The sequence below is a fragment of the Oryx dammah genome, unplaced genomic scaffold, assembly GCF_014754425.2.
Source record: "Oryx dammah isolate SB20612 unplaced genomic scaffold, SCBI_Odam_1.1 HiC_scaffold_11200, whole genome shotgun sequence".
Taxonomy (NCBI): domain Eukaryota; kingdom Metazoa; phylum Chordata; class Mammalia; order Artiodactyla; family Bovidae; genus Oryx; species Oryx dammah.
The window spans coordinates 1-9782 of record NW_024080593.1 but is presented as its reverse complement, the minus strand read 5'-3'; the positions used below and the strand labels follow the sequence as shown (position 1 = coordinate 9782).

The window sequence follows — 9782 nt, the reverse complement described above, 5'->3', positions numbered from 1 at the left end:
TGGGGGGGGGGCAGGCAGGGCCTGGAGGGGGTACAGGACCTGGCGGGGGCAGGCAGGGCCTGCAGTGGGGGGACAGGGCCTGCAGTGGGGACAGAGCCTGTGGTAGGGGGACAGGGCCAGGGGGACGGTGGGAGCCCTGGGCCTGGGGCTCCACTCAGGCCTGGGTGGGGCTGGAGGCCCCGCCTAGCCTCCGCCACTGCAGGAGCTGACCACGGAAGGCCCGATGGTCACACAGCACTTGGGGGGCGGGCTGTCCCATTCTGACACGCTGCTGGCCGCCGCCCCCCCCGTCTCCCCGGAGAGCTGTGTTGGCCGGGCGGTGGTAGCAGGAGGACCAGGCCTGGCGCAGCAGAGTGCCCACAGCCCAAGAGGCCAGGTGCTGCCTTGGCCGGTTTTAGGATCAGGTGGGGTCGGGAGTAGGACAGGAGCTTTCAGAGGGGCTGGGGCTGCCCCCCAGCTTAGGCGGAGCGTGATGGGTCCTTCGGGAGGTTAACCACCAGGTCACTGAGGCCAGAGTCCCTGAGCAGAAGACCTGTGCTAACCAGCCAGGCCCAGGGAGGTCAAGGCAGGGCCCCCAGGTCCCCCGCCCCACCCCATCTAGCTGGGAGGAAGGACCCAACCAGGGCCAGGCCCTTCCCAGAGGAGAGCAGGCAGCCTGGGACTGAGCCAAGGCCTGAAGCCTCAGGCCCGGAGGCCAAGGGTGGGCGGAGGTGGCCCAGGGCGAGCTCGGGGGTCGAGTACAGGTCCTTCCCATGTCTGACGGAGCCCAGCACCCAGTGCCCGGCTCTGTCCTCCCCCAGGGATGTCTGAGGCCACCCACGCCCTCCACAGCTGCCCTCCAGCCCCCAGGACCAGCGTGTGGGGCCGCCCACACCCCTCCCCGCCCCCGCCGCCGGCCCTCCCTGCCCCCTCCTCCCCTGCCCGCCTCCTGGGCGGTGACTCAGGTCCCCCCAGCCCTGTTCTGGCCCCACTTTGGCTCAGGTCCCCCCAGCCCTGTTCTGGCCCCACTTCGGTCTCAGGGCTGTGGAGCCGCCTGCGGGCTGGCTGCCCCGCCTGTTCCAGAGTGAGAACACCCTGGCCTTGACCCTGACCCCCGGGCTCCCGCCTGGAACAGAGCATTCTGTCTTCTGCTTGGAGGCGCCCGGAGGGGGCAAGGGGCGGCCGAACCCGGGAGGCTGGCTCGGGGGCCTCCCTGGAAGGGTTGGATCCAGTGGGCACCCCACCTGCCCCACTGGCTTCCCACGCTGTCCAGGCTGTGACCCGGATGCCCCCATCTCTGGTGGGCAGGGCCTGATTGGGCCCGGGAGCCCACCCCCAGCCTGGTCCTGAGGAGGACATCACGGGGTCACACCCTTAGGGAGGGGCGCCCGCCCAGCCAGCCGATAAAGCGGTGGGCGAGCCTGGGGTCACCAGCACCAGCGGCGCGTCCCGTCCCTGCTGGGATGGGCCCGTGGTTGGCCCTGTGGGTGCTTCCCTACCTACCGAGAGCCCTCCAGGGCCAGAACCCACAAACCCAGGCAGCCCCCAGCTCCGTTCTGCACAGTTTCGAGGACAGCAAGGTCAGGGCTGGGGAGGGATGGGAGGTGCCCGCCAGGCCTGGGTGCGGGGAGTCAGCCAGGCCAGCTCTCTGGGCACCCCTGCCCTGGAGACCCCTGGCCTCCAGCAGCAGAGAACGCTAGACTCCCCCGTAGTCCCCACCTCTCCCTGCGGAGTTGGGGGGGAACGTCTCAGTCCCTCTGCACAGAGAGGCCCCCGGGCCAGCGTCACAGTCCCTTCAGGGCCCGTTGCTGAGTGCAGCAGGGGTCCTGGCCGCCCGGCCCCTGCCTACCCCCAGCCCCTTGCAGTTCCAGGGGGAGTGGTTTGTCCTCGGCCTGGCGGGCAACACCCACACGGTAGCAGACAGGTCCCTGCTGAGCCCTTTCACGGCGACGTTCACGCTAAATAAAAACAACCACTTTGAAGTGGCATACGCCATGTTCCGGTGAGTGAGGGGCTGGGGCCCAAACCCTCAGAAGCCAATGCCTCCGCGGCAGCTCCACCGAGGGCTCCGGCCGCACTCTCCAGGGCCTTCCTCCTAACTTGATGTCCAGCATGAGCTGCTAACAGCCTCACCCGGGTCTGGAGGGCCGTCTTCAAAAGAGGGGAGGCACGGACTAGATCACAGACTCAGGAGAGCCCAGGGCTGGTGGATGCCAGGTTCCACGGGATCCAGGATCTCAGACGCTGTGATCAGAGGCTCCTCACCCCCCTCCCTCTCCTCTCAGCTCTGCCTGCCCTAGACTTCCATTCAGGCAGGTTCTCCCCTCACAGGGATAAGATGGTGGATTACAGTGACGTCCTCCTCAGGATCAAAATTCCAGAACAGAAGAAACATCCAGGCCGGCCTGGCCATGGTGTCTGATCGGCTCTTCTTGAGTCCTGCATTCCCCTGGACCTGTTGCTGTGTTGTCCAGGGCGATGGGCGCTGTGGTGTACCAGCTGGGATGACTGGCTGGGGAGAAGCGGGGAGGCGTGATGGACAGCCCTGGGGCCCCCTGGGGGTGCACAGCCCCCCTGGAGATGGGGAAGCCACAAGAGCTTCCTTCCCCGGGCAGCTCCTTCAGCAGGTCCTGTGGCCTTCCTCACCCACCCACCCAGAGGTCTCTTTTGCTTGGGGCTCCTGGATCCCGGCATGAGACAGGAAGCTCAGAGGCCAGCCGTGGGGCACACAGCAGCCCCCTGCCCCAGCTCTGTGCAGGCTCAGCCACGCCAGACCCCAGCGGGGAGTCTCCAAATCCTTACCCGCTCCCAATTCCTCCGGGGGCTGGGACCCAGTGCAGATGCCACCTCCAGAAGCCTCCGCTGTTGCTATCAGTCGAGTGCGTTCGCCTGGCAGGGTCAGGGCACCAGGTCCTGCCTCCCGGCTCAAGTCCCGGGCCCACGCAGGGCTCTCCCAGGGACGTCACGGCCCAGAAACACTGTCCCTCAAGCATGTGCCTTGGGTGCATTTCGGGTCTGATTCCAGGCCAAGGAATGGTCAGCGGGTGGACCAGACGGAGGCCACAGATGGGTGGGCCACATGGCGTCAGAGCTCCCAGGGCTGAGGTCCCCCTCCACGGGGCAAAGCCCCAGGTCTGCATGGGGCTCGTGAGTGGGCCCTCCCGGTGGGTCCACCTGGGGGCAGCCCCTGGGAAAGGCCCGGCCAGGTTCTAGAACCTTCTTCCTGCCTGTCCCCCTCCCCAGGGGCCAGCGCTGTATCACCTGGTCCTACGAGCTTATTTCTCAGTCCCAGCCTGGGGTGTTCTCGGTGGATCACCGTGGAGGTGAGGGAGCGGCGGAGGGGGTCGGGCGGGGGGAGGAGGGGGCAGCCTCTGGGCGCTGGCGGGGAAGCCTGACGAGGCTGCACCCCCAGAGCCCGGGGCGGACCCCGAGGAGATCCACGTGTATGACACGGACTACGCATCCTTTGCCCTCCTGCTCTCCAGGAAGCAGTCGGACCTGCGGTGGATCCTCAGGGTCAGCTTGCTGTGTGAGCCCCTCGCCCCAGCGCGGTCGGTCAGGGTGGGTGGGGGGCGGGGAGGCCAGTCTATGCTCCCCCACCCCGTGGCTGAAGCCAGGCCGTGCTCCTCGGCCCCCAGGCAGAATATGGGCCATTCAGACTCAGTTGCTGGACAAGTTCGTCTGCCTGGTCCGAGCTCAGGGCCTCTCGGACGACAACATCATCTTTCCGGACCTGACAAGTGGGTCTGCCCGGGGCCTCGGAGCCCTGTGGCCCCTGTGGGAGCCCGGCCCACGCTTGGGGCCCAAGTGTAGGGTGCCAGCTGCGCCAAGCTTCCCCCCGAGTGTGTGCTGGCGTCTCACTGCTCCTCCGTCTCCTCCCCACCTGGGTCCCCTCCCCCGGGGCCACCCCTCCCCCAGGGTCTCCCTTCCCCCGGGTCACCCCTCCCACCCGGGTCACCCCCTCCCCACCCGAGTTACCCCCTCCCCACCCGGGTCCCCACCCCCAGGTCACCCCTCCCCCAGGTCACCCCCTCCCACCTGGGTCCTCCCCTGAGTTTCCTGCCTCTGCCCTTACACGTGATAGCCACATGCTTGAACATATACCACTTACGCATGCATGCACACACACGGGCACAGGGAGGATGCCCTCGGGTACACACTCACAAGCATGTGCACGCCCACCGCACACCCACCATGCCTGGCCACCGGGGTCTGCGGTGAGTCTGGCCCCACGGGCACTTCCCCCCAAGAGGTCAGGCCGGCGGCAGGGCAGCCCCTCGAGGTGCCTTGGTCCCCACCCCAGCCTGCCCCCTCCATCCCACCTGCCTCTCCCCCTTTCCCTCCTGAAAGCGACTGTGCACACGTGTGTGCGTGTGCGCACACATGCAAGTGTGTCAGTGTGTGTGCGTGGGCACGTGTGTTCACACGTGTCAGTGTGTGCGTGTGTGCCTGCGTCTGTGTCTGTCTCAGTTTCCCTCCTGGCTTTGCCCTCGTCCCCTCTGGCCTCCATCCTGAGGCTCTGTCTCTCCACCAGACTGGTCAGTCCGACCTGAGAACTGCTGAAAGATGAAGTCAACTCACCCCCCGCCAAATCCAGCCTTACTGCCCCGCTGTCCCTGCCTCCACTCTCTGCATGAAATAAATGAGCTGTGCTGGGACCTAGGAGTGTGAGCGACCGTGACCTTGGGGCAGGTGGGGAGGCACCCGGGTGGGGGCTGCCTTCGGAGCACTGTGCCCAGCCCCTGCCCACCAGGGGCGTGCACACGAGGGCGTGAGTGTGTCTGTATGTCCTTGTGGGCGGTACTGGCTGGTTCCCAGGACAAGGCCCCTCATCCAGTTCCTTGCTGGGGGACCTCAAAGGCCCCTCTCTGCCCCCAGAAGGCCTGGAGGACCGGGACAGAGGCCCCAGGCTGGGGAAGGGGAGCTGGGCCTCCTGCCACTGAGGGTGTGGGGACAGGGACACTGCAAGGCAGAGACCTGCCAGCCAGGACACCAACCCCAGTCTGAGCACCAGGGCACTGCCCCTTCCTGAGTCTCCTCCTGGTGTACCCCCCGGATCTACCTGCCGGGGAGGTGTAGTGGAACTGGGTGTAACTGGCCCCAGGAGAGGGTAACAGGCATCCAGAGAGACCCCTGCTGTGCCTGACCTTGGCCTCCAGGCGCATGCATCTACCCTCAGGAGAACTCCGCGTGGGGCTGGTTTAAAACTCCTCTGAAAGCAACCCTTTTAGCATCCCTGGGCGGTGGAGCCTGGTCCCACAGACATGTCCACCGAGCAGGGTGTCGCAGAAACCAGGCGGGTTCTGGGACGGAAGCCCTCCTTGATGACCCAGATCGACCCCGTAATAGACCCCAGGGGCACAGCGTGTGACGGCCTTCTGTGGTCACGGTTTAATATCCCTCTGTGCATCTGACTCTCCAACAGCTCAGGCTGTCCAGGCACAAGCCTGCTCTGCCCGCCGCTGTGTCCCAGACCCCGAATGGCAGCGGCCCCAGAGGAGGCGGTGAAGACCTGCCCGCTGGGGGCAGGGGGCGGGCCCTGAGCGATGGACGGATGGAGGGAGGGGGGTGAGGGGGGGGCTCAAGGTGTGCAGGTGGGTGGCTGGTGGGAGGGCGAGTGGAAAAGGTGGGCGTGAGGGCGGCTGTGTTTCTGACCGAGGGCTTGTGGTTGTGGGTGCCTCCTTCCTTCCTGAGTGAGGATGGGCCTCTCCTCTGTGGACTGGCTATCGGGTCGTGGTTCACAGGGTGGACCCTCCGCCGTGGTCTCTCTCTGCCCCGCTGTGTTCCTTCCTCTGACCTTCCCCTGCTGACCTATGGTGTTCTCCGTGGACAGGGGCCATCCTTAGAGGCAGGTCTAAGCCCTCGACGGCCTGGGGCGTGGGCCAGGCAGGGGACAGCAGCTGGGTGGGGTCCGGACTCCAGGTGCAGGCAGGGAGGAGGGACCCCGCTCGGCCCCCAGCCTTCTTCTTAACCCTGCACAGCCCTGCGAGGGGCGGGGCACGCTCCTTGGTGCCTCTGCACAGATGGGGAAACTGAGGTTCAAGGATGCTGCCCGACCCCTTGGCAGAGTCACCAGACCTCTGGCCACCCGCACGCCTCCTGTCTGGTCAGTGGGGTGGGCCTGACGTTCTCTGTCAGCTGGGCTGGAAGCGCTGCGAGGGTCGGGGGTGGATAGGTGCTCTGGTCCTGAGGGGACTGAGCCGGGGCTGGGCAGAGACGGATACTGGAAGGATGTGATCTGGCCTGCGGCTGCCCCGCTGATCTCCGTGGGAAGACAGAAAAAAAATAAAATAAAATAAGTCACTCCAGTCGTGTCCGACTCTGGGAGACGCCATAGACGGCAGCCCACCAGGCTCCGCCGTCCCTGGGATTCTCCAGGCAAGAACACTGGAGTGGGTTGCCATTTCCTTCTCCAGTGCATGAAAGGGAAGTCGCTCAGTTGTGTCCGACTGTTTGCGACCCCATGGACTGCAGCCTTCCAGGCTCCTCCATCCATGGGATTTTCCAGGCAAGAGTACTGGAGTGGGGTGCCATCGCCTTCTCTGATATTTAAACTGCCGCTAAGTCGCTTCAGTCGTGTCCGACTCTGTGCAACCCCAGAGACGGCAGCTCACCAGGCTCCCCCGTCCCTGGGGTTCTCCAGGCAATACACTGGAGTGGGGTGCCATTTCCTTCTCTGTGGGAAGACAGAAGGGCCTGTTTAACCGTCTGACTCTGAGCTGCCAGGCCCTGCCCACCAGTGACCGGCAGCGCTGGGCGCCTTCGGGGTGTCCCGCAGCCCCGCCCTCCGGCCCGCCCCCCCCCCCCCGCCCCGCGCCCCGTCCTGGCCCCGCCCTCTATGCCCCGCCCATCAGTGACGGGCAGCGCAGGGAGCCTGCAGGGTGTCCCTCCAGCCCCGCCCCTCCCTGGCCCCGCCCTCCCTGGCCCCGCCCTCCAGCCTGGCCCTGTCCTCCAGGCTGGGTCTCTGCCTGTTCCCATGGGAGGGTGTGGGGCAATGGCCCCGCCTGGCAGGCCCAGATGGCTTGCTTTTGGCTAAAGTCAACGCGTAGCTGCGCAGGGTCACTGCAGCCGCCCACCCCCTACCCCCGCTGGCCCTAGTGTTCCCACGGCTGTCCTGCTGGCCGTCTGTCCAGGTCACGCCCTCGGCCCACGCCACCTGCGGCCTCTCTCTGAGGCTGGCTGGACGTCCCTCCCTGGGACGGCTCTGGGTGGCTCGGTTACCAGCCTGTCCCCAGGACGGGTCAATGTCACCTGGAGCCCCACCTCTGCCCTCTGACAAGCAGAATCCCTGTAAAGTCGAAAGCGGGGGCCTGGGACCAGGGACACGGGCGGGTCCAGCCAGTCCCTGGACGCAGACTCACTGGCAGCTGAGCCTTTAGAGGCTTGAAGATGTCAGGAGACCCCAGCCCCCTGGGGGCGCAGCCCTGCGGTTCTCTCAACCAAGCCCCCCTGCAGGCAGGGCAGTGTGGCGGCCACCTGCCAGCAGGGCCAGACATGGGCGAGGGCCCAGACCAGGCCCCAGTCCCCGTCGTGGGTTTCTAGTCCTGCTGGCCGGGTGGACACACGGGCCCAGCTGAGCTGTGGCCGCGGCGTGGGTGGGGCTGTAGAGCCCGGGAGCCCGAGAGTCTGTTTCCTCCCGTGTCTAGGGCCCTGAGGGAGGTCACATGGCTGGCAGGATGGAGCTGGGTCTGGGTCTGGGTGGCCACAGTGACGGCCCCGGTGCAGGAGAGACCACCCCGGCCCCTGGGGGACTGTTTTAGGGAGAGCAGCCCCCACCAGGGAGAGAGGGCCCTTGAGGTCTCAGGACCCTTTGAGGCCCCCTGTCTGCAACTGGGCTTGCTGGGGTCTGACCATGTGATGGGGGACAGGGCAGGGCAGCTGGAGGCACAGCTGCACGCCCGCGGGGCTCGGGAGAGGGCACAGGGCTCCTGCCACCGCGGGGCCGGTGGGTGCGGAGAGGGCGGAACCACGGGTGGCTGATCCCCATCCTCTTCCCTGGTGGGGAAGCCGCAGTTCCCCGCTGTGGTGGGGGCGGGCTGGGGCGATGCTGAAACACGGCCTCCACCTCTTGGCCTTGCCTAGGCCTCCCGCACACGCGTCACACGCACACCACACACACACACAGCACGTGCAGGCGCACACGTGCCCCCTGCACAGATGCCCACGCGGCTCTTGTTCCTGGTAACTTGGGGGCACCAGCTGTGAGATCTGAGGCCCGCGGCAGCCCCACACCCACCACCCAAGAAGGGACATACAAGATCCCAGCCTTGGAAATGCCGGAGGAGGTCGAGGGAGGAGGTACCCGCCGCTGAGCAGGCGATCGAGGCTCTCATGCCTCCTGCCCCGGGGTGTGCGCTCTGCCTTCCATGCCCACACGTTTCTGGGATACAGCCTAGAGAGAGCGTCGGGTGGTTGGACCACCGAGGGTGCCCACCCACCGGTGTGCGGCAAGGCCCCTGGTGAGCCTTTGGATTCGGTGGTGGGTGTGAAAAGCAGCTCGTCCTTGCGGCCCAAGACACACCTCACACCTCATGAGGATGATCCCGCGCTCGTGAAAGCTGCCAACCTGGATGGCCCTCCCTGTCCACGTTCGGGGCTAGGTCCAGCCTCAGCAGGAGAGCTCCAGGAGCTGTGAATCCTCAGCCACAAAAAGGAAGAAGAGTCTGACATGCGCTGCACCAGCGTGAACCCCAAGGCCACTGAGTAAAAAGGCCAGACACAAAAGGACACAGAGCGTGTGGTTCCATTTACATGAAGCGTCCAAAACAAGCAGATCCACAGACAGACGGTGGAGCGGTGGTTGCTGGGGGCTGGGGGCGGAGGGTTTAGGAAACCCTAAGTAGCTTCAGAGTGGGGGCTGGAATCCAGGAAGACCAAGGCATGGCTCAGGGCGGGGGAGCTTCTGGCCCCACCCGGACCTCCTGGGAGCACATCACTAACAGCCAGTCATTTAATCACCTGTTGATGCAGCCTCCCCAGACGCCGCTTGTGAGGCCCGGAGAGGTCCGCTCGGTGAGTGTGCAGAGGGGCCGGCAAGGCCGTGCACCCTGGCCGTCGGCCGATTCCACCCTGTACCTTCAGGATACATTTCAAATAGCAAGTGAACTGTGGGCCTGCTTGTGTGAGCTGCCCCAGCTGGTACTGAGCTGAGGAAGGGGTCACAGGAGCCCCTGATTATAGCTGGTGAGGTGGTGGCATCCGATGTGAGGGGACAGCCTGTGGGATGGAGCCCTTGGTCTGCGGGGTCTGCACATACACCAGGGAGTTAGTGTCAAAATCAAACTGTGGGACCCCCAGCTGGTGCCAAGAACCAGAGAACTGGCTGGGGTGGAAACCGCCACACTTGCTGTCGGAGTGCTGTCTGTAAAAATGGCTCAGAGCTGCGTGCTCAGAATGAGGCTGCTGGGTCATAGGAATCCCACGTCTAGAGTCAATGGACGCTGCCCACAAACACGTACATGTGTGCACACACACATATATGCACACGTGTACATACAGGAAAACCCACGCACGTGTGCACACGACTACATACACACACACACAAGTATATTGCTGTTTAGTCGCCCAGTCGTGTCTTGACTCTTTGTGACCCCATGGAAAAAACAGGTGGGAAGGATATAAAGCACGAAGTGAGAAAGTATATTTAAATCCCAATATAAGTTATTACATTAAACAAAGTTAACTAAATACGTCTTAAAAGGCTCATCAGATAAACTTTTTTAATTAACTGATTTATTTCTGGCTGCGCTGAGTCTGTCGCTGCCCAGGCTTTCCTCTGGCTGCGGGGAGCAGGGGCTACGCGT

The 9782-nt window shown here is 64.9% G+C and overlaps 1 protein-coding gene across 1 annotated transcript; it reads left to right on the top strand.

Annotated features, from left to right (window-relative positions):
- Window positions 1-223: 223 nt before the first annotated feature.
- LOC120860784 (epididymal-specific lipocalin-12-like) lies at window positions 224-3719 on the top strand (the record flags this gene model as incomplete). Its single annotated transcript, XM_040236499.1, has 6 exons — window positions 224-376; window positions 982-1174; window positions 1798-1981; window positions 3223-3310; window positions 3394-3508; window positions 3618-3719. Coding segments are annotated over exons 1-6 (835 nt in total), but the record flags the coding sequence as incomplete, so codon positions are not given.
- Between the last annotated feature and the right edge of the window lie 6063 nt (window positions 3720-9782).